General features: G+C 48.1%; 1 protein-coding gene across 4 annotated transcripts in view; it reads left to right on the plus strand.

The window, feature by feature from the left end:
* The first annotated feature begins 10,584 nt into the window (after positions 1 to 10,584).
* Positions 10,585 to 24,812, plus strand: part of ARID5B (AT-rich interaction domain 5B) — a 117,646-nt gene continuing 103,418 nt past the window's right edge. For 3 of the 4 annotated variants that reach the window (XM_053949155.1, XM_053949157.1, XM_053949158.1), the window contains exons 1-2: positions 10,706 to 11,118; positions 24,206 to 24,431. In XM_053949155.1, coding sequence (XP_053805130.1) covers positions 10,828 to 11,118; positions 24,206 to 24,431 — 517 coding nt within the window. In that variant the 5' untranslated portion in view covers positions 10,706 to 10,827. Of the gene's footprint in view, positions 10,686 to 10,705; positions 11,119 to 24,205; positions 24,432 to 24,812 lie in introns of those variants that run through there. The other variant, XM_053949156.1, reaches the window with a different exon arrangement.

Below are 24,812 nucleotides of genomic sequence, written 5' to 3' on the forward strand. Positions count from 1 at the left end.
AATAAAATAAGGACCTCTCATATGTGTTTTGGAGAACTAATAAAACTTATTTACATGTCCGTGAAGTCCTTTGCCATGTACACTTAAATCAGCATTGCAAATCTGTCCGAACGTGGTGCTCTGGCATCAGCCACCAAATGACATGTAACATGTTTGCGGTTTGATGGCTTTCACTCAAAAGGCTGGCTACAATATTTTTATATTTAGATTTATTTTTAGAGTTTACGGTTGAAAGATTTCGGCTCTGGGCAGCCTTTCCCATGGCTTTTAGCAGCAACACTTGCAGTTGTGTTTCACGTAATTAAACAGCCAACAATACTTAATGAAGAAATAAATAACATCAATAAAGTAGTAAATAATTATATGCAGGCAAACACCAAAGACATTATCCATCAGGCAACAGCTGTGAGCATTAGTTTTGATTAATCAATAATGTTGTACAATAGGAGCAGGAATGCTGGCCAGGCCTCTGGGGGAATCACCAACACTTTTCTAAGCAGCAAGCATTGTGATTTTAAGCAGAACTTTCAGCAGAATCTTTAATTAAATGTAACAACCAAGATCTCCTCCAGCAGCATTGCTGCACTTCTCAAAGCTCACTGAGCAGCTGGAGTTTAACCATGACCCATTTAAAGAATTTTCTGCAGCTGGGAAGGTTTCTTGGTACGTCTGTGTTGGGGGATGCCAGTGGGGTACCACGTCCATCAGCGAAGGCACTGTTGGGCCAAGGGTGCTTTGGTGGATTTGGTGACCCTCCAAGCAAGGGACCAGCAGTGCCTGGCTTGTGCCACCTGGGAAAAATGAGCTGGAGCTTTTGGATCTGCCTCTAGCAAGGTGGCAGAGGCCATACCTGCCCAGCCTGCAGCTGGAACTCTCAGGACCTCATCCCAGTCTGGGCAGCTCTTGGAGCAAACGGCTGTTCTGTATTTTGTTTCCAAATGTAAATATGGCTGAAATTTCCCACACATGCTGCAGCTCCTCAGGAACCTGATTTGGGCACATTCATGACAAAATCAGCCAAGTCTGGTTCATCTTTATCTGTACCTCCTGGAAGAGGAGCCTTAATGAAGCTTCCAGGATAAACAGAGCTCCTCCCAGGCATACCCCTATTGCTGAGCATTCCTGCCACCAGCCCACTGAATTCCATGGCACCGCTGTCTACTTGGGCAGCATCCTGGATTGTGCTGAGAGGTTCCACTGCAATAAGCCTGCCAGAGCATTGTTTTCTACCTTTCCTTCATATTTTCCCCCCTTCTTTAGTGTGTAAGAGCTTTTAATGAAAGTAAACCATTGAGAAAAGCTTGAGAAACCATTGATCATGGCACCAGATCCCAACTAGATAAAAGGCACGAGGTTTTATAGCCATTAAAAGAGAAAGAGGAGAAGGGACAGGAAGGGTTTCTGGCATGTCAGGGACAGGTTTCCAGAGTCTGCACTCATATCTTGATGGTTTGTTCCTAATGAAGCCAGTTGCTGATAACTTCTTGGCATATGCATAAGCAGCAGCACCACATTGCTTCCACCATGAATCTAATGCTGGGGACATCTCCCCACCAACGGAGATATAGGAGCATGAGAAGGGAGTGAAGCAAAGGCTGTAGCTTGGCTTGACATGAACAAAACAGATGTTCAGACCCACTCCTGGAGGGTTTCTTTTATTCTCTGAGATGGCAGATGCACGTAGGAATTTTGCAAGCATAAGGCAAATGGGTTTGTTGAGCTAAAAATGGCAAATCTCTGGAGAGGGATGGACAAGGAAAGCCCTTGGCTCTTGTTTGAGAAATGGAGGTTTACAGAAGGCAATGGGGGAAACATCCACATGACTTAAAAACTCAAACAGTGCCCAAAAACCAGTCTTGAAGCCTTTTTTCCCAAGCCTTCTCAGCAGGAAAACCAGAAACAGAAATCTCACATGATAATTGCTGATAGTGCAACAAACCCCAGAGGGTTTCCTTACCCACTTCTCAACATGCAGGCACTAATAAACTCCTGTGTTAACATTAATATTCCTGATAGTCTCTGTAGGCTCCTTCTCCCATACATGAATCTCATTAACATCTGCAAACCCAAAGTAAATTGGTGAGTGTTTAAAGGTGTATCCTGTAAAGTAGGGGGCTGCTGCCTGCTCACAGTCCCTCAGAGCACCTGCCAGTCAGCACTGGTAGCACTGACTGCACTGCACTTCTGGAGTCTGGCATGGCAAATGGGTATTGCCAAATCTACACAAATCTGGTAACATCTCAGATAAAGCCAAGTGAAAACTGCTTGCATTTCTCCTTCAAAATCAGCAGATATGATTATGGTCTCCTCCCTCCCCTGTGAAGGATATGTGGGGTGTTCCCACAGAGCACAGAGCACACGTGTACATTTCTCTGTGGATGCTCAGGCTGGTGAGGACAAATTGACTGTGTTTCCTGCAAAATAAAATCTCAGTTTCATGCTTTTAAATAATTAATGCAGTGTAGGTAGCCTATAAAACTCATGGCTTTTCCTTTCCTTAGAAGACAGGAAAGCATATCAATAAGCCACAGGTAAGGGCAGGGTTTGGAGGTTTTTTTAGTTCTTTGTCATATTCTTTCACAGAGTAACCCTATTGGCTTCTTCAGGAACAGTATTTATGGCAGATATTAATTTGTTCAATTATATAAATTTAAAAATTACAGATAAAGAATAAGTTTTTGGTACAATATGAATCTCTTTCCAAAAAAGCAGCATCTTAATAACAGATAGGGTATAGACACAACTTCAGAATAAAGACTTATTCTGGGGCCAGGTGTAAAGTACCTGAAATACTACTTTTTCCTAACTGGAATAAGGCTTCTGCAGACCTTTTCTTCCCAAGCAGACAATATTGGGCATCTTATGCACTGCATCAGATAAGATAAGTGGATGATTTTCAGGTATTTCTCTGCAGTCCTGTTATTCCTGCTTAGTTTTATTGAGATGAAGCTTTGGATTCCTAAACTTGGGAAGGGCAGATCTCATCAGGCCTCCTCCTTTCTTGCTGTCCTGAGCCTGTGCTTGCCACTGACTCTGCTCAGAATGAGTTTTCCCTTGGGTTGCTATTTTCTGGTAGTTTTGGTAGGGGTGGAAGCGCTGCTGCCAGGCACAGTGCCCGGCAGCCAGCTCTGACCTCCCTGTGGCTGTCACCAAGGACCACGCTTTCCTCTGGTTTTCACCAAAATTCAGGGCTTGGGAGTGAGATCTTTTTGAAGGACTGCAATTTTTAGATCCCTTTTTATTGCTAAGCTAGGTAAAGCACCTCTCAAAGTCATTATTCAAATGTGGCATATGTTTTGCTGTGAATTTTCAGTAGAACTCTTTCCAGTGATTTTCAAAATAAATGAGACTTTGCATAGTACCTTTTCCGTATTTAACATTGCCTTCCTGGCTTTGCAGCCAAGGCTTCCTTTTAAAGGCATGTGCATGAGATTATGCAATCATAGTATTCCGGATACCCAGAGCAATTAAAATAAATCAGGCTAGGTATAATGAAGATGAGCCAAAGCATCTGTTTCTCAAGAGGATTTAAAAAACCCCCACCAACACTATCATCCCCAGGGGCCTGAATCCATGGTGGTTAGACCTCAGAGATTCTTGTACTTCAGAAATGTGTCCAGCACTCACTTGGATAAGAAAAGGCGGAGCTGCAAAGGAGGAGAGGACTCTGGTATGGCAACTATCCCTGCTCCCTGGAAACAGTGGCTGGATAACCCTGTGTGTTCGGTAAAGCTGGACTTGTAGACTAATTCCATTTCCCTTCTAGTGTTTTAGTTTGACGTGTGCACCTGGATGGAGAGGAGAAGGAAGGATTTCTGCATCCTCTCCAGGGTTTACCACACACATCTTGTGTTTATAACCTGTAGTTATTGACGGTGGTGCCTCAGCAGGAGGTGCAGAACTGTCCATCCCCCTGTGCGAGGGACCACAGTGACCTGGGACACAGGAGCACTTGCTTATTGGGCCGCTTGTCCTGTGAGACAAGAAGGACACTTCAGGCCATAGAGTTGAGGTACCAGGAGCTATTCTGATTTGTTTTCTCCTCCCCTGCCACTTGGCACCAGATGCCAAAAGCTGTTTTCAGGCAAGACCAGGAAGGGGGCAAAGTGTGGGGCAGTCCACAGCAGGTTGTCTGCTGAGCTGCCTTGCTTAGGTAGGATGGCTTGAAGACAGCTTAGCCAAAGGTTAAATGTTGCTGAACTGTACCAGATGATTGACTCATCATTTGTAGCCCAGGTAAAGGATGAAGACGTGGGAATAACTGCAGAAGAGACTGCTAGCACTTACCAGGAAAAAATCTGCATGCAAAGGAAAGAGCAAGTTGTGGTGGTGGACACTCCAGCTCTGCAGGTACTCAGGGGACCTCAGGAAGGCTTTCTCTGTGTCAGTGCATCACATTCCAGTGCTGGCAAGAAAGATCTCAGTAACTGGGAGATCAAATGTCCTTGCACAAACCAAACTGGGGAAAACAGAAAAACTCAATCCCAAACCAGGTGAGCAAGAGTTGTCATAAGCACATAGGCATTAGGAAGGATGTCAAAGTCAGTAAGGAGGTGAAATCCCCTGCTTTCATATGATGGCAGGGCAGAACAAAGCAAAATTTGAGTTTGGCTGGTGCAAAGCCCACTTTGCCCTGACTTGCTCCCCAGCAGCACTGACTGCTCCCTCTGAGACAACTGCTTACTGTCCTCTGGGGCCCACCAAATTTCTTTCAAAAAAGGATTTTTCTCAGGAAACAAAAAACCACAACAGCTCAGACCTGCGAAGTGGAAAGAGGTCAGCTTGTTTACTTAAACCGATTTAAATCTGGCACACTGAGAATAGCAACTTGCTTTGACCACTGACTTGGGTAAATATGGCCTGGCATTCTTACGGTGGTATTTCCAGCCCCGGCTATCCCAATCATGCAGGGATATATATATATATTTATATATACATACACACATATAGGTATATTTTCACTAAAAACAGTTGAGGTAAATTATTTGACAGGAGCTGGATGTGAAATGGCTGATGTGCATTTCCTGTGCGTTGTTTGGAAAGTGAAGCCCATCTAAAGTCCTACCAGGCAACGTCCCCTTCCAAGCTTTATGATTATAAATTAAATATTTGATCACATTTAGGAACATTTCCACTGGAGAAATTTTTTTCAGGATTTGGTGAGAAGACAGCTGTCTTTAGCAGATAAATTAGCATGTTGTCTGAAAAGATCCACACAGGAAAGGATAGCCAGGGATTGCTTGCTGGACAGTATCAGCATTCCAGCTTTGAAATGACAATTCAGCCCTTGTAACATGAGATGAAATGATCTCCGTGGCCTCGCTCCCTCTTTCTTCCATAGCCATCCACGCTACCACCAAACATAACAAGACATAATTTTACAGAAGTAGAAGACTGTGCTCTGAGCCAATATACGAGTCGTGCCTGATTGAATATTGCCATTTCAGAGCCACCATCTAATCACATTTTTCAGGCCGTGTGAACAAAATAATGTTGTTATAATTACACAGAGTGTTTGTGTGTATGCGCGCATGTGTATTATATATGTATAATGACATTAGGATGATAATATAGCTGTTTCTATTAGCTCTGTGGTATTAATAAGGTATGACAGAAAGTTATTTGATACCATTTGAAATCCCACTTGCATTTTCATATTGCTCTCAGATGTAATTCAGGGACTTGATTTTTATGAGTTATGGCTCTGATGTCACTTGTATTTTTGCCCATAATAGGTCCCACTGGAGTAAAATTCATCAGACTCAATTAACAGCATCTGAAAAGTGTATTTGGTTAGCAACCAATCAGGCAGAAATGGTGTGGGCTCTGTTTTAGCTGACCCATCACTCTGTGCCACTAGATGAAACCAGCTTTGCAGGCAGCAGTTAGCAGCCACTGCAGCTCAGTTACTGTGAGAGTAAAACAGCTATTCTGGGGGCTGCTCAGCTGCTGGTTCTTCCTGTCCCATGGCTTCACCCCTTGTTGTGGGTCTCAGAATACTCTGCAACCATTTGGGCATCCTTCTCCTTTCCTCATGTGCAGGTGATCTGTCCCACCAGTCACTATTTTATTGGTGATTGTTTTGATACTCAGTGATGATTATTTTCTTTAAGCAGCCTGGTCTGGGAGCCCTGGGGCAATGGGGCGCTCGTTCCAGGCAAGCTGCTAGCAGTGCTATGGGGGAATTAAAACCACAATGCCAGGGCAACAAAAAGAAATGTAAGGTAAATAAAAATAATTCCAAATGCACATATGCATTGAAGACTGGGGCTTGAAAGCTGATCTCAGGGTTTTCTGCTCGGTTTGGTCACTTATTGGGGCTGGTGGCTATTTTGAAGGGAAGATAAATGCTCTGACTCCTGGTATTATTAATGCTTTGAGCTGGTCATTTGTACATCTAATCTAAAGAGCTCCCAAAGTGAGAGACTGATCCCAAAACCTGCTGAAGTGAACATGGGGCCTCATGGCAATTTCACAGGGCTTTGCATCCCATCCCGTGTGCTGAGTGCGAGCAGGGGCTGGCATCACCCTCACAGCCCCTGCTCCCGCTGTGACTCTGTCTCCCACCCTGAACACTCCTCATAAAACTCCTCTGTGTCTTAGAAGCCTGGAAGGGAAAAGCTCTGGGCAGAGAATCAGTAAATGACCTGGAGCCCCCCAGCACTGCTGGCTGCCCCCCCCATGCAGGCACAGCCCCATCACAGCATGGATCAGGCTGTGTTCCCTTCCAAGCACAAAGCTGGGCTTCAAGACTCCAATTGCTTCCTGTCTCCCAACATGCCTGACCACAACTATTTTTAATTGTAAGGCATGAAAATAAGGTTATTTAATAAATTAACACTTCAAATGCTCTTTGGTTCAACTTTGGCTGTTTATTAGGAGCAGCCTTATTTTGGCTTCTATGCAGTCATTTCCAGCTACCACTCTGTTTGATCCCCATCTTATTTCCTGTGTAATCTACTGGTCTTCTGTTGTTATCGTTGCTGTGTTTTATGGTTTTGCATTACTTTATTGACTTGGTATACTGTAGACTGCCTTTTTTTTTTTTTTTTATCCCCTCTTCACTGAAAATAGCTGTTTATGAGAAGCTTAAGCAAAAGCCTGGAATGTCCAAAAGAAGGCACAGAAAAATTACAACATTTTGCACATTTCTTTTGGCCAGAGAAAGTTACAAAATATTCATATGAAGAAACTTATTCAGTGCCTGCAGGACAAAATCCAACTTTTGATAATATGTGGAATTTCAATTTCTCCTATAAAGAGGCTCTGTATTTTTTGTATTTATTATTTTGAAGTATAAAGAATTTTCTAGGGGGGAGGGGGAAGGCTGCTATAAAATTGATGTCAGAGCAATGATGAGTATGCATACCTCACTGCTGGGAATATGTACTCTTCTGCACTGCCACAGCCTCTGTTGCTACCCCATTCCAAATGCTATCAACATTAGCAACTTAAACAGGATGCTGAGGGTCCTACCAGCCAGCAGCACTGGATGAAGTGACACCAAGGGCTGAGGGCTGGAGCCATGGGGATAGAGGGTGAACCCTCCTTTTGTTCATGCTGGGCCCCTTCTCCTGCCCCATGGACAATGAGCTCCTCTACAGCTGAAGGTTAGGTAGGGTCCTGCAGGAGTAGTGCATGTACAGTACATGGAGTAGTGACTTGGGCTATCCTGCATAACCCCTGGCTCCCAGCATGCTGCACAGATGGATAATCATCCCTCTGCTGAGAGGACCAAAACATGCTCTCACCTGGTTATTCAGCCCCACCACCTTCTTCATAGAGGCTGTAACACCATGGCTTGGAGGGATGCTTGGTGGAAGACTGTGGCTGGTGGGAAGGATGGGGCCCTGCAACTGTCAGAGCTGTGAGTGATGCTTCATGCAGTGGGGAGGAGCTCAGGGCTGGCACAGAGGTTGCCAATAGTGCCCGGGCCCCAGCTGCTGGGGTAGAAGCAGAGGGATTTAGGCACAAATGGAGATGGGACGTTCTCTTTGCTACTCGATTATACATTGTGGGAAAGGGGCAGCACTACCTGCCTGAGGTAAAGAAAACCTGTTTGTGCCCAAAATATTGTAACAATCATTTGAGGACTGTTTTATCTGTGTGAGAATATAACCCTGATTAAACATGCCAAGGTCAGTGAAAACAAAGGGGAATTGGAGAAGAAATTCATGTAATTCTGGCCAGGAGTTCACTGGGGGTGAAATGGAGCAGCACTCCCTGTTTTGCAGGGATGACGCAAGTGGGTCTCACTTGCGTCACCTCCCATACCTGTCTAGCCCCTGACAAACATCCTCCAGGGGACTGAGCTCCCAAGCACAAAGTGACAAGACTTTAGTGGCCAGAAGGGCTGCTATTTGCAGCTCTCCTGAGCTGTTCTGCTGGGTTTGCCCATCCAAGCCATGCCAGTGCTGGGTGGAAGCCCAAGCAGCGGTACCCGCTGGCTTCCTGCTGTCCTCAACAAGCATCCCAGCCTGCCCCCGGGGCTCACAGCGTTCTCACCGCTGTACGAGCCGTGAGGCCACAGACTGGACAGACACCTGGGGCATGTCAAGAGGATAAAGGGCAGGAAAGTTGAAACCTCTTACAAACTGTAAGGATTTGGTAATTCCTCCAGAGGAACCAGCAGAAAATCAGCCTGCCCCACCAAGCATCCCAGCCAGGCTTGGCGCCGGGATTTTCAAGATGAATCCCTCACCTTCACGGCACCGGTGCGAGCGTTGCCCCAATTCCCGTGCCTTCTCCGTTCCCGCTACCCGGGGCCAAGGGAGCCCTGCGCCTCGCGTAGGGGCTCCCGTCACCGAACATCACGGCTTGCAGCGGGGAGGGTCCCTCAGTCCCAGCGGGATTTGGGCACCGACCGTGTCCGGCACCGCTGTCCCTCTGTCCTGCCCCGCCGCCCGCGCCGCGGCCGGGGCAGCGGCTCCCGCCAGGGGGCGCCCCGCCCGCGGCGCCGCCGCCCGCACTTGTTGCTGCCCCCCGCGGCGCGCGCTGTGTCGTGATGCACGCGGCGCTGACGTCACCGCTGGCGTCATTATTAACGATCTCATGCATTTATTTATTTATTTATTTGCTCGTTTATTTGCTTACTTCATTATTTATTTGTTTCCGTTTCACGGCGCCCCGCCGGGGCGGCTCCGAGCCTGTGCCCGCCCTTGCCCCTATCCCCCTGGGATCAGGGCCGGCGGAGGGGGCTTGGGAGGGGAATGAGACAAAAATTAGGAAGAAAGTGCCACTGCTGAGGAAAGCTCAGGGGGACTTGGTTCCCGCGGAGCCGCTTTGCAGTGCTCCCTACCCCCTGCCCCGCGGAGCCGGGGTTGGCTGCGCTAGCGCGCAGTGATTGAGTCCCCGGGGAAAAGGGGAAGGACAGAGCTCCCCTAGAATGACCCGCCAGCCCCTATCCGGGGCTGGGCGGATGGAGGCTCCGCGGGTGCGGGAGGCCGCGCAGCCCTCCCGCCTCAGCAGCATCTACCTGCAGGGATGCAGCTCCCGGAGCCCCGATGGGAACTTTCCGTGCCCGGCGCTGCGGAGCGGCCCTTGCGCCGCTGCGGAGCGGCCCTTGCGCCGCTGCGGGACCAAGTGCGAAACCCGCGGCGCCCGCCGGTCTCGCCGGCCGGGGCTCTCCGCGGCTGGGGCTCCCGGCGGCGCCCCGAGCTGCCCGCCTCAGGATAGCGAAGGGACGCGCAGAGCCGGCGGCTCTCCCCGACGTGGGGCGCCGCCGCAGGGGGCGGGCGGGGCGCAGGTAAGGGGCCGCCCCTCTTCGCGGGGTGCGCAGCCACCTGTCCGCCGCCCCGCGCCCCTCCGCGCCCGCGGAGCCATCGCCCCGGGCCCCGCGGCGGCAGCACCGGCACGTGCCGCTGCGCGCCCGTGTCCGCGGGCGCAGAGAGAGCGCGCCCATCGCCGCCGCCGCGCTCCCCCTCCCCCTGCGCTGTTCCGGCCGAGCCGCGTCCCTCCGCGCAGCGCCATGAATATTGATGTGTTTATATAATCGATAACCCACTTTCCATCCCTTCCCGGGGAACAGCGATAAATAAATTAGGGACGCGCCGCCCGCCCTCCGCGGCCGCCGGGGGGGGGTGGGGGGGGCGGCAGGGGGGCGCAGCCCCCGCCGTGCGCTCCGCGGCTGCCGGGGGTGGGAGCGGGATCGGGCGGTGGGAGCGGGCGGTCCCGCCGGGCGCGCGCGGACGAGCAGCGCCCCTCGCGCCGCAGGAAATGGTCTTTATATTAGACATATACGGGCAGGTCCTGTCAGATCCGCAGCGCGCCCGCCCGCCCTTTCGGCCCCCCAAAAATCGCCGAGCGCGGATAGCGGCCCCGCCGCCGCCCCTCCGCCTCCGCGCCTCCCCCTCGAGGCCCGCCGCCGCCCCGCGGCATTTTTGCCGGGCCCGGGCGGGCGTCGGGGGCCCAGCCGGCGTCGGGTGGCGCCGGCGGCGGGACGCGGCGGGGCGGCGGCGGGGCGGTGGAGCGGGGGGCGGGCGGCGGGGGGGGGCGTCGCCGCGCGCGGCGGGGCGGGAGGCGGCGGCGGCGGCGGGGCGGCGCGGGGGCGGCGGCGGCGGGGGGCGGCGGGCGGCGGGGCCGGCTTCGCCCTGCCAGGACCTGCCGGGCTCCATTCACGCCAACAAGTTTGGGAGAATGTTGAGTTCAATCGCGCCGGAGCCGCGATGGAGCGCAGCGCACTGCAGGTACCGCGCCGCCCCGCGCCCCCGCCCCGCCCCGCGCCCCCCGCCGCCGCGGAGCCCCCTCCCTCCCTCCCGCGCTCCCCTCCCGCCGCCCTCTTCCTCCTCCTGCCCCTGCGCGGCGCGGCGCGGCGCGGAGCCGGCGCTGATGCCGCTGCCGTGTTGTTGTTCCCCGCAGTGGGTCGGCGCCCCGTGCGGCTCGCACGGCCCCTACGTCTTCTACAGGGCGTTCCGCTTCCAGCGCCGCGGCGGCGGCCGGGCGCGGGTCCTCTCCCTCGGCGACTTCTTCTTCGTGCGGTGCCGCGCGGAGGAGCCCGCCTGCATCGCGGAGCTGCAGCTGCTCTGGGAGGAGCGCACCAGCCGGCAACTTCTCTCCAGCGCCAAACTTTATTTTCTCCCCGAGGACACCCCCCAGGGCAGGACCAGTGACCATGGCGAGGTGGTAAACGCGGCGCCGGCCCCCCTTCCCCCGCGCCCGTCCCCACCTGCATGCCCGGGCTCGGCTCCCCCCTCTCCTGGCTCCCCCCACCCGCGTCCCCCTCCCCGCCGTGCGTGGCGGGGCAACGCGGAGGGGCCGCGCCGTCGGGGCGCACCGGTGCGCGCTGACCGGGAACTTGTGCGGGCGGGGGGAAGGAGGGAGGGGGTCGGGGTGCGGGGCGGCCCCGGCCCGGCGGGCAGCGGAGTGTGTGCGGGGCTCGCCCTGTCCTTCTGCTTCCTTAACAAAAAAAAAAAAAAAAAAAAAAAGAAAAAAGAAAAAAAAAAAAAAAAAAAAAAAAAAACACCAAAAGCAAAACACACGGAAAAGCGAAAAAAAAAAAAAAAAAACCGAATAACCACGTTGGGGGGATTTCTATATTGTTCGGGGCTTTTTTTTAAGTATTCGATATGTTTAAGAGGGCGGAAATTACGAAATGGAGGCAGAGGGAGATCAAACGCTCTCTTGCTGGCAGGGACGTGTTGAATAAAGTGATAAATGACAGGTACGGGAATAATACATTCAAATAACTTGCAGATATGCCTGGGCGTATTTCGGAGCCGCCGCGCTCCCGGCGCAAACGCGCTGCGCGCCGGCACCCTCCGCCGGCGGCCGCGCAGCCCGCGATGGGGCCGCGCAGCCCGGGATGGGGCCGCGCAGCCCGGGATGGGGCCGCGCAGCCCCGCACCGCCCCGCCCCAGCCCCGAGCCCTCCCGTTATCTGTTTTTCAAATTCATTGCTTTCAGTCTGTGGTCTGGGGCGGGGGACGGGTGAGGTACCCAGGCAGGGGGCTGTGGGGAATGGCGAGGGTCCCCGAGAGGGGCTGGAGACCAGGCGGGAGGGGGACGAGATGTTTTGGGGGAACTTCTGTTGGAGATGCCGGGGGGGTGGGTCCAAGGGGGGGCTGTCCGCAGGGGCTGTTTTCGGAGGCACGCGTGGCTGTAGGTGCCGGCGTAGCCGTGTACCCGCACACACGCGTACGCAGCCGAAACGCGTCTCAGAGCCACCTTCGCCCGCTGCCACCTCTTCACTTTAATTTTCTGTGCGTGCCGCTGAGATAAGGGAGCCTTTTCCTAAGAATCAGGGAGATGACAGTGAGCAATGGATGCTCTGAAACTGCCCGTGGTGACTATTTAAAACTGTGCCTCTGCGTGTCTCGTGTGTGTGTAAAATGAAAGATATTTGGAAGGGAGGGGGGTGGGGAAAGGGACACAAATCATTTTAATACGCCTTAATGATCAGTTCATGTTACTGTGGTAGGAACATCAGAGAAAATTAATCCTACCATTACAAGTAAAACACTGCTCCGGTACGAGAGTTCTCAGCTGCATGTACCTTCTTAATAATACGCACGATTTTATTTATTTTTACATGCAAACACCGCTAGTAATTAGCCTTGTGATTATACTTGTGCATTTCATTGCGGCTTTAACTGATGTCATTCTGCATTATTCAACCATATGAAAACAATTTTCAATTAAGATAATGGCACGCCTTGAAATTATGCAAATGCCGGCCGTATTGTGTGGAATAATTATGACAAATGTAAAGCAGGTAAAAAGTTTCCTAATGCAGTTGTGTTTTACACCCCGGTGATGTCATTTCCCCTCTGGCCTAAGTTAGTCATTCATTAGCAGAGTAGCAGCAACAGCAACAGCTCTGAGTGATACTTCTCTGGCAGGGAGCCTACAGAAACCGGCGCTGAGAGCCAGGGCCTAGAGAGGGCAACATAACACTCCCATTAAGAAATGTACTTTGTTTTCACTTACTCCATTAACTTGTTTATAGACATAGGAATGATTTTTTATGATCGATTTTTAATAGTTTGGAACAATCCGAACAGTGCTTGGGGATGTGCAGGCAGCAGAGAGACAAAAGGCTGGGTGCTGGCCGGCTTGGGGTAACTGCTCTCATTGGGAGGCAGGGGCAGCTGTTTCCCCTTGGCACCCCAAGGTCTCAATCCCTTCGGTAAATGACACTCATCTTGGTCCCCAAAGGGGCAGCAGGGCCGCCTCTGGGGTCATGGGACTTCCTAACTCCTAGCTCCTTCTGCAGGAGGAGATGTGGCTCTCGAGTCAGATGCAGCTTATAGCCATCAGAGGGGACCTTATTTGTGGTGTGGGATTCTGATGGGATGAAATACCTCGTTGTGCATTCAGGGAGTAGGGGTGGAGTGAGCCAGTGCTTAAGCATGTACTGCAAACCTGCGGTGTCCAAGGCAAAGGGTGATGGGGCGCTCGCTGTCACTGAAATTGCTGGGGAGGGGAGCAAGTGGCTGAATTGCAGGCTTGTGATCGAGCCCACCAGAGATTTAGGCACGGTCTCCAGCAGCTACCTGCGCTAGCGGCGTGATTAATAGAAGCAGCTGGCTGCCTGTTTTCCGTAATAGCAGCACTGACTCTGTGACAATATTCAGCTAGTGGCTGTAAGGAGGGAGGAGAAGCAAGGAGGGATGTAATGCTTCTGTTACTCAGAAATGTCTGATGGCGTATTTTATCTGATTGCCAAATGTTTGAGCTAATCAGCAATAAGTGTAAATATAAGTCTTTTTATAGCTAGCTGAATTCATCATCCAGATTTAAATATAACCCCAACTGCTGCTAAAACCGGATGTTTCCATGCACTGCCCAGATCCAGGGAAGGTTCAAGCCCAGGTGTGCTTCTGCTTCAGTACCCTTTTTTCCACCTAAGGTTCAGCATCCCCATCACCACAGTGGAAAAACTCCCTTTCAATGCCAGAAGCTGACAGAGATTGTTTCCCAGGGAGTCTCAGTGGATGATGAATGTAGGATGGGGCTGCTCACATGCAGCAGGTATGGGTGCTTCTGACCCTGATGCTCATTGCATCCCAAGGAGACGTGCATGGAAAGACTGAGACCAGCTCTGGCATCACACTTAGACCGGGGTCTTGCTGCTCAGGGACAGTAGAGACACTTTTGTAAGAGCAACAAGGCCTGTGAGGCCACTGCTAGGTGAACTAGAAGAGTTTTGTGCTACTTCACTGAAAACTTTGTTGCTGCTTTAAAAACACTGTGGCCTGGGCACGCTGCTTCCCACCTCACCATCAAGCCCAGACACTGCAGCAGGTGCAGCACTGGCCAGAGGGCAAGACCAGCCTTCTCTCTTTTCCCTCCAGCAGGGAAGAAGTGATTCTCCTCCATCCCTACAGGGCCATTGCCAAAACAGTGTCTTTTGGTAGAGGAAGTCACCACCTTGCCTTGATTTTCTCATTCACTCTGGTCTGGTGCGGTTCCGTGTCACCTTCCGCATGGGCTGGGAAGATCTCCTTGATGGCAGGTGCCTCACGCAGGGGTCAGAACAGGATGCTTGGAGGCCCATGGAGATCCAGAGGGAGCGCCTTTAAGGGCACCCCATTGTGTTTGAAACAGATTCATGGGGTACATGTGGAAAGCAGGCCCCCAGCTTTGCTGGCACCCGAGTGTGAGAAGCTGTGTGCTGTCAGAAAGCATCTGCCCAGTCCCCTCATGCAGTGCTCTGGTCCGGTGGCATTCAGGTGGCACGAGGTGGGCTCACCCTCCAGCTCACAGGGTCTTGGCCAAGCCTTCCTCCAGCTCATTTACTGCTCTCTGCATTTACTGCTCCAAGGGGTGGTGTGGGGTTGTGAAATGACTGACCTTTGCAAAAGCAGTTGTAGAGCAAAATGCTTGTTAGTGCCTTGTGCTTTCATGTTTTTAAAGGTGTTGGCATTAGTTAGACTAGGCTTAAAAATATATTTCAAAGTTGATACTCATTTAGTCCAGGGATGGTATTTGATGTGATGCATAGAATTCCTAAAAAACCCTAAACAAGCAACTAATTCATTTTGCATGGTATGATATTCCCTGCATTGCCCTGCATGGTGGTGAATGCTGCTTCCATTGAGGCTGGACTGTCACTGGGGATCTGCCTTTGGTTCATTCATCAGCAGCAAAGTTTACTACGAACTCATGTTGATTTCATCTCTTCTCCCAAACTGGGGATCTGATGCAATGCTTTTCGCCTTGCAAATAATCCTTACTCATGCAAGTAATTTACATGAGTAAGCGTTGCTCATACAGAGGAGAGGAGAGAGCTAGTTTCCTGTAATTATTTCCCTAGAAGTATTTTGCATTTTCAGAATAATTGGGGTAAAGGAAAAAAAAAAAAGTCACTCCATAAATGTGTGTCATTTATAATTGCAGAAGAGATTCTTCCAGAAAGTTAAGGGAGTCGGTGGTTTTGTTCTCTGTTCATTTTGGGATAGATGCTGACAGCATCCCTCGAAAGCCTGGTTCATTTTGTAGGGTCTCTCCGTTGCGGGGGTCCTACTCCAATGCCTAAGGGTAACATAGGCTGGCCCAGGCATGGTGTCTTATATCAACACTGCTTTATTGCCACCCCCTAGAAAAATGTGCTATTCCCTTTGCACAGTAATAGATTCTGGTTTTTTTTACAGATGTAGGAATCTGTGCACTCTTATTTGAAATGAGAATAGCCTTGTTTTAGTCTCCACGGTGTGTGCCTTTATGCTCGTATCTGTCAACACTGGTAATGGCAACACGTTTCAAACATGCAGATTATGATTATTAAAGGGTGCTTTAAAAATCATGCTAATAGCATCAATCTCCAATGTACACTTGCTCAAATTAATTCAGCTTTGGAAATCAGGCACACTGTAATAGCAGTGTTAGAGAAATGGCATTTGTCATAAAATATCGTGGGTTTGGTAATTGCATATCCACTCTGTATATTTTTATCTCTCTCGCCACCAGTAGCATATTGCTGGCAAAGGAGGGAGAGGGCAGTGATATTATTCAGAGAAGCCACATGTTGCTAGCCAGCAGTCTGGAATATCTGGTCATTTAAGGTAGATTCCTTAAAAAAAAAAAAAAAAAAAAAAAAAAAAAAACCAACTTTTTATTTTATTTCCTTTCTTCTTTCCCTCCCCTTCCCTGTGCATTCAGACTGTAAAATACACCCACTGCTTTCCAGAGTTGCTGTTCCCAGTCTGATCAGTGGCACTAAACATTAAACTCTTGTCTTTGGAGAATAATAGGCCTCACATGGTACACCCTCAAGCATGTTGAGATACTGTGCAGGCTGGAAAATAAAAATGTTCTAATTGTGTCTTTTAAATAAGCATAGGAGTGAATTAATTAGACTATATTTTGTCTTTAGTTGCTTAGTTACACAATAGTATTCCTAAGCGCAAGTAGGATAAATTGGCTCTTTTTGTGCTGCTTGTCCCTTAATCATAATTACTGTATTGCTCAGGAGAGTAACGCATACATAGATTTTGCATTTTTAATAATATTCAAACAATATGCGAATGATATAGAAAGTATGTTCTGATTCAAGTTCTCGTATGCTTTTATTCGGAAAGAAGTTCTACTGCTATGGGAGCAATATTTGCATTAGTTGCTCAGGGATGTAGTTCTGGGAAATACATAATTGAAATATTCTTGCAATGCTTGTTCTGGCCCTTTCATTCACATTCAAAATAACAATGCCTTAAGTCTCTGAACAGTCATCCATTCTTGATTTAAGAGCTTTTTTTCTTTGTGTGCGTGTGTGTGTTTGTGCGTGTGCAGTGTGGGTTCACAGCCAGCGTTAACCCTGCACAGCCTAGACACTCGTGTGATTCATAGTGTTGTATCAAGTTGAGCTTTTTATTTGTAGCTAAAATGCAGTCAGAAGGTCAGATGAACATCAGCATTTTATGGCATTAATCCAATGACCTTAATGCTTGGCAGGCGTCCATGTTTCTATGCGAAGGTGCCAGGGTTATAGATAATAAAAGAGTTTGTTTTCATTTTCTGGATATTTTAATCTTTCTTTGCAAAGCATAGCCTCGGATTTGGGGAGCTTGGGGCTACACCCGGGGGCCAAAACTTTAATGTCTTACTGGGTTGTTGAACGTTAGCTGCTAATGATGGGCAGATTGATACAGATACTGAACAATGGAAGGTTCTGGCAAGAAACCCCCTAGACATGCTCAGTGGATGTATGTGAAAATTGGCTCCATTGTTCTGCTGTATGAAAAGCAAGTAAATTATTTACAGATATTTGCTAATTAAAGCACATATTGTTTTACCAGCACAATAGAACACAATATAACAAAAGACAAAAGAATAAGCTTGCATAATTTAAACCTGCTAATGCCATGTACTCCTTTTTAAGAAAAAATATAATTATGTAATCTATGAGGAAAGCTTCTCGTACTGTAACTGTAGTAGGCAAAATTAGGAATGAATTGCTTGTCAACTTGCCTAAACTAAAACAGCTCTTTGAGATCTGTGAGCTATCTGACGGCAAAACATTTTGACTGAAGCCTATTTTCTGTTTGGTCAGAACTTCTATCTGCAATGACAGATATAAATTCAATTTGAACCTCTGGCTGGGAGTGGGAGGAGGGAGAAAAAGCCACCCCAGTCACAAAGGAGGAGGCTCACAGTAGAAATGTCATGTTGAACTGCTCACAGCTGTCCTTCTGTGCACCCCATCTCTACCCCACTTCTGGACACCGATGTACCAGGACCCCAAAAAGTATCCTGCAGAGACATGGTGGTGTTCTGCCCCAGGTGGTTTTGCGTGTCTCGCTTTGGAATTACTGACTCATGTAGAAAATGCTGCTTGCTAATACAAGGGAAAGCAAAAGCTATAGGACTTCACATGCTTCAGCCATGTCCTTTAACTTGGTCTTTTCTCTTGGTTTTGGACCCTGGAAGAAGTGATGAACACATCAGTGTGACTTTCAGACAGCTCTGTGCAGCTGTGCTTAGGCTGGGGAAATACCTGTCACCTGAATTTAACAAGATCATTATAGCCCTTTAAAGTAATTAGGAAAGGATTAACAGATGAAAGGTTCTGCCTTAGCCTCTTTAAAATTCTCTAGTGTGCCTGGTAAATTCCTGATCTATACATTTCCCTTCTCAAGGCTCTCCCCATGGGTTCATGTGGAAAGCAGTGGTCTCTGTAGGTCACTGTATGTAGGCACCTCCAGGGAGCAGGTCCAGACCCCAGCAGTCAGTTGTGCTCCACAAATCCTTTGGGACACCTCTGTCTGCCCTGGGCATGAGGAGATGGCACCAAATGAAGCACTCCAAGCAGGGTCAGGGGAAAGGAAGCTGCCCCTGCCTGTGCCAAGCTCTGGAGCCTCTTCTGAGGCTTCCCTGCCATTCAGTGGTCCGACCTGTGGAACAAGAGGAGCAATTCCCACCTGGCAGAGCTGTGCCCTGGTCTCCAGGTCTGCAGCATGCTTACAAGGGCTCTGCTGGAAGAATAGGGGGGTGTATGGCAGGAGAGTCCTTCATGTGCCCTGTAAGGGAGGCTGAACAGGGCACATCTCAGAGGCAGGCCTTTTCTACAACACAGCCAGTTTTTTAGCCAGTTTGTTGTCCTGCAGTCTTAAAAACTTTTGTGTATATTCCCAGCCCACCGCTGGCAGTAAGGAGACGGGACCTTTTTGCTCTAGAGAAGTCTCTGAGAGCAAATCAGCCCTGTACAAATGCTCTCTGCCTCTTCAGAGCTGGGTATGGTCCCTGAAAGAAGTGCTGCTTTTAGGTGATGCTTCTTGAGACCTGGGTTCAGGTTCTTGAGTGACTTTGAGTGAGTGAGTTGGGACTGAACTGAGATGACCTGGTTTGTGCTGCTATCCCAGAGCCCTGATAGTGTCTGTATGGCAGAGAAGAGCTCTGGACTAAAGACTGTGATCAGGACCTTTTTGTTTTGACTGTGCTGTCAAATAAAGCTGATGGTACTTCCCTCAAACATCCAGGTAAATGCCTTCCTACAGGAGAGGTTCTAATTGGCAATAAGCCCCCTCCTTCCCTTCTGCATGTCTGCAGCGTGACCTCCTGCTCCTCAAAGGGGTCTAGAGCAAGGAACGGGATTCCTGAGTTGAGAACTGCTGTGTTAGATACACATGGTACGGGAAGGTCCTTTTCACTTAAATTGCAAAAACCCTAAAATACAGTGGTGTGTAAAACCAGCCCAGAATAAGGGAGGCTTTTATGCCCAAATGAAATAACAGTTCTGTTATCCCTGGTGAATGCAGTCCGTAAGAGTCAGACTGTATTTTTTGCTCCTGTGGATGAATGTGTTTTCATCAGCAGTGTACTGGGCTGTAAAATATACATTCCCAGCTATCTACTTTGCTAAAGATTTCATGGAAAAGGCTTGAAGATGTTTTCTTATTCAAATCATACTGATCACATAAATGACATGCAGTGTCTCCTGTAATTATCAGCAAGAGTTTTTACAGTACATCTCCTGTTTCTCTCTAGGCCACATATTTGATGTTAGGAGACAGCCAAGCAGGTGTTTGACTCACTCATGCCCTCCAGAATTCCTTAAATGACCTCTGGAAGTACTGGAGTGAAAACAGTCTCAGCATGTCAAAATTTTGAGATATCTCAGTTGCTGTAATTCTTTTAAGGCTGCCTCAATGTCTCTAAAATATAAATCTTTCCTAGTTATTGGTGATGAGTAAGGAGTTGTGACGTACTGTATGTGGGTGTGCAATCAAGATGTATGACCTCCCTGTGCTGCCCCGTGACTCCCTGCCTTGTAAGAGTTAATATTTCTTCTAAAAAATAATTATCTGCTTTAAGGTATTATAACTACCTGACCTGTTTCCCTGAATATAAGTATTTCAGCCATCTGCTGAGTCAGGCAATATAGCATTCTGTGCTTTCACAAGGCTGTGATGGTTGCTTAGACAACAGTGACATAATATTTAAGCATAATGGCTCTCGAGAAGATGCTGTCCTCTTCTCCCTGGATGACTTCTCTGGAAATGCAAATCCAATATGCTCTTAAAAAAACAATAGATGGATGAGAAGGGTTTGTGTCACCATCTTTCTTAACCATCTCCCTGTTTTCTACTTGATAGGTGAAAGAATTGTACTTTGCTCAGAAGTCTTATAAGACATCCTAAAATTAAAGGCTGACTAGATAACCATTTTTACAGAAGCAGCTAAAAAAGTGCCTCTTTCTATAGTCAGTACTTATTTAGAGATTTAGACAACATTGTGGCTGAGACCATTGGTCCATTGTACCACTGACCAATTGGTCAGGTCCACCAGATAAATCTCATTCCTGATCAGAGTTGAAATCTCTGCTGGTTGTTTTCTCTTCTTGCTGTAGCGGGAAAAAATGGTAATTAAAGACTTAACTGTGCAGTGGAGACCTCATAAACATATCACTTCACAGCATAGCTAATACATGATGAGTTGATTTTGTATAGATAGAGATATATATGCACTGTTTGCAACGTGCGTGGTTTTTCATGTTTACACAGAGATATAATTATGAATGACATGAAGGTTATACAGCAGATTTCTTTAATCTTCTAAAGGTTTGTTAGTCATGTGTCACTGCATACCTGGTTTTTATTTTTTCAACATCTGTATTCCTTTGTCATCTAGTTGAAGGGGTTTCTTTAGAAGGGCTGTGGCAGTAGGTAATGGTTCATACCAAAGGGGTGCAGGAGCTCCTGTGGCTGACAGGTCCCAGAGCAACTTTTGTTGTGACACAGGGCTTTATCAAAAAGGAGAAGGACCCTTTTGTCACCTGCTACTCAAAAATAAAAAACCCAAACACCACAGCAGTTTGGGGCTGAGCGCTTGGAAAGGTTGCTGAAGAATGTGTGAAAGCGTGGCATGGCACACTGAAATTCCAGAGCTGGTGAGATAGTTGGGTGACCTCTGTTTGGGTGGTGTGGCAGAAGGGCAGATGACCTCTTGTGTCAGCAAACTGCCAAGATGTGGGCAAGACAGCCCCGCTGGAGCTGCCCGTGGCTCGGGCTCCTCCGAAAGCAGAGACTGGAGCCGCCTGTCATGCGCTGCTGGGGGACAGCGTTTGCAGGATGGGGCACCGGGCTAGAAGTGCCCATGGAGATGTAGTCCCACACTGGTGAGATCCGCACTGGCAGAGGAGGCCTGCAGTCTGATCTGCATATTTGAGGAGTATTTGAGGAGTTGGGAAGAACGTGGGCAATTCTGTGTGAGCTGGGCCAAAAGTGAGTGGTGAGGGAGGGGAGCAGGTCTGTCCAGTCCTGCTGTGTGACAGGCAGGGCGACCCAAGGCCGGCTCTGAAGCTATTCAGGTCGTTTTTCCATTTCCCGCCTACAAATGAGCTAGGCCGCGTTTCCCCGATGCCGCTGTGGGGATCGCTGGCAGTACAAGGGGAGGACAGGGATTTGGGGGCCAGCCTGGCGCCCTTAGGGACAGGGATTTGGGGGCCAGCCTGGCGCCCTTAGGGACAGGGATTTGGGGGCCAGCCTGGCGCCCTTAGGGACAGGGATTTGGGGGCCAGCCTGGCGCCCTTAGGGACAGGGATTTGGGGGCCAGCCTGGCGCCCTTAGGGACAGGGATTTGGGGGCCAGCCTGGCGCCCTTAGGGACAGGGATTTGGGGGCCAGCTGGCACTTTTAGGGACATAGCTGCTGCAGGGGGTGACCAGCTGTCCTTGGGGACAAAGCTGGTGTGGAGGTGACTGGGTAGCCTTGACAAGGGGCCAGCAGCTCTGGAGGGAAGTTTAGCCCAGAGCCCTTGTCACAGCACAGGGACAGCGTGGACTCCTGTATTTTGTATTTGTGCTGGGCTGCTCCCTGGTGCCATCTTGGGCACCTCTTTGCACTTTGTGGCTGTATTTGGTGGCTTGGTGGCACTTTGCAGAGGGCTGAGGGGTGGCAGAGAGTGGCGTTTTTGCTGTGTCTTTTGTTTTCCTGGCCCCTCACATCAGTGTGGGGATGCTGAACACCCCAAATTCCCATGGCTGGATGTGCTGCTGCCACAGGAGACTCATGGCTGAGCTGTGCTTTCCCCAGCTCCCCAAAAGGCCCCCTGCTCCTGCCTCTGCAGTTCCCCCTCCGTGGCAGCCTGGACAGAGTGCACCAGTATCACTCCACCCTTGGTACAGTAGGGCTCTTTTTGGGGTTGTGTGCTTTTATTTTTTTTGTTTGGTTTGGGTTTTTGTTTTTGTTTGTTTGTTGTTTTTTTTAATTTGTTTTTTTTTTTCCTCCTATGTACACATCATGTGCATGTGTGCAAAGGTTGTATTCTCAAAAACAAGTTTATTCATTGATGATGTAATAGTGATTGTACTTTTCTTTTGGTTAATAAATTGTCTGCTGGGCTTACTTTGTATGCCAGCCAAAATTAGTCATACCAGTTCTTGGAAAGGATATGAAGAAACTAGTAATTGAAATCATAATCATTTGATCATGAGAGCTATTTGGAAAATAATATTTTAACCAGAAGCATGTCTGATCTCCATGTCAGGTTTTTTGTTAGTTTTTTGGGTTTGTTTGTTTTTTTTTTAACTGCTGCTAAGTAGATTTCTTCAGTACGGAATATTAGAAATTGTGTAGTAGCTGGTGATGTTATTCAACATCCTAAGAGAGGACTTCATCCAGAAATTGCTGAGACTGTCAGAAGGCAGGCTGGTATTTATATATATGCATTATTTTTTTCCATTCTGACATTTAATAATCACCATGTAATAGCTATAAAATGCATAGCAACTACAGCTTTTTTATTTCAAATGAATGGTGTAATGAAATTGGGTGAAACCATCCATTGAAATTGTACTTTCTAGTACCCAGTGCTTGTTTACAAAGTATTGACGTTTGTCATAAACAGAGATTTAAAGCATCACTGTTATTGTTTGTTGTTTGGTGGAGGCTCTTATGCTGTGCAGCAATAAAGGAAAAGATTTTATTACAAGCTTGCTTAGCATATAAACATGCTGTTCACTTCTGACCAAATATTTGTTATTGCACTAAATGTAATGAAGGTGCCTGCTTATAAAACAGTTTTGTATTATATAAGGAAGAGTGGAATATCAGATCTGTTTTTTTACTAGAATGACTTCAGGTTTTGTATTGTATGCAACTTGTCACAATAAAGCTCTTTTTTTTTTTTTCCATTGAGCAGTATTTTATTTCCTGAGGAATGTGTTCAGTGGACAAAAAAAAAACACACAGAGAGAATCAATCGTGCTTTTCCCTTTGTTTAATAACTCAAAGAATTTCTCTCCCTTTGCAAATACTTATGTTTATTTGAGAGAAAAATTGGATTCTGGTTTATTTATTTCAAGAACTGTAACCTTACTTAGTGTTAGAAATGTGTGGTGGGCAAGGTGTGGTGTACAGCCAGCTCTCATTACAACATAAATTATTTCTGCTGTTTTAACAAAAAAATCTGGAGTGTATCTTGCTGGATATGTATGTTTGTTTGTTTATTTTTTGAGGCTTTCTTGATCCCTTGCTCACTGGACTCAGCTGTAAAATATTCTGCTTATTCATCATGACTGAGAGGAGTTGATTGTTTCCTGGAAGGTTAAAATCCACCAATTAGGACTGTTTAATTTGAGTGTATGTTCTGGAGGCTAAACTAAGTTTAAGTGCTCTTCTTAGAATGTATGTTTTAGAAGGGGAAAAAAAAAATTGCACTTCTGATCTTGAAAAAGGTTTTAAGAAACATGAGAATGTGCAAGTTTCTTTTGGTGGGAAGCACATTTATGTAGTATTTCTTTTGGGATTACATCACAGTTTTATTTAATTTTAAGGACAAAAGTTAAATTCAATATTTGTGTATAAGCCAAGGGAAAATGTACCATAAACATAGGAATTTTCTGGTGAGTCAGAGTTCCAAGAATCTGAGATTTACTTAGTCCATTTATTTCAGGACTAACTATAACCATTAGTCATCCAGCCATGAATTTTTACATTTGCAGCTAATTGCACCTAAAAAGCAACTTTCCCTCAAGGCTTTGGGTTATGCAGAATGTGATTTGGCAACCTGCATTTCAAATGCCTTTTAGGATCATTGCCCTGGTCCTAGAAATTGTCTTTAGATGGTGTATATTTGCTTCAAGTAAACAACTAATATTTCCACTTAGGTGGCAAGAGGAATAAATTAAGCGCTAGCTATTCTGTGATACAGAAAAATGACTCAGCCTGCAGCAAGATAGGCTTTTGCAGGAGTCAGTGCAGGATGATATTACTGGTTTCTCAGTCATCAGGGAGCCTAGAGTGACATGTATTCTCATCTGATCACTTCTTGCAGGATGAAGTTATTGCTGTTTCAGAAAAAGTTACTGTGAAGCTTGAGGACTTGGCAAAATGGGCACAGTCCGATTTCTCCAAATGGAAGTGTGGTTTCCGGGCTGAGCCAGTCCAGCCCATGGATGTGGGGAAGAATGGGCAGAAAGAGGCCTTGACAAGATACAGACAATCCACACTGAACAGTGGCTTGAACTTCAAAGATATTCTAAAGGAAAAGGCTGACCTTGGTGAGTATCCCTTACTTTCTCTTGTGGGAAGGGGCCTCTGGGAGAGTCTTTTGAAAACAGATGAGCCTGATCCTGCCATGCCATTGCAGATTCCCAAGGTATGTCTGAGCCTGGGGCAGAGGTGTGGCGATGAGATACCTGTGTGGGATGAGTGGTGGTAGTGAGCTCATCCCAAGCTCCTTGCAAACTGGTGTGGGGTAACACTGTGATACCTGTCTGTATGGCCCCGAGCACTACGGCTCAAACCCTGCAGATGTGCATACAAATAATTGTCACAGGCTCTCCTTGGGGCTCTGCGGGCTGGGGGATCAGGTCAGAGCTGTACATGTGGGAGAGGAGGCTGACATGTCTTCCTGAGGCCTCCTGTGACAGGCAGGGATG

This window comes from Vidua chalybeata, chromosome 8 (genome assembly GCF_026979565.1).
Source record: "Vidua chalybeata isolate OUT-0048 chromosome 8, bVidCha1 merged haplotype, whole genome shotgun sequence".
NCBI lineage: Eukaryota > Metazoa > Chordata > Aves > Passeriformes > Viduidae > Vidua > Vidua chalybeata.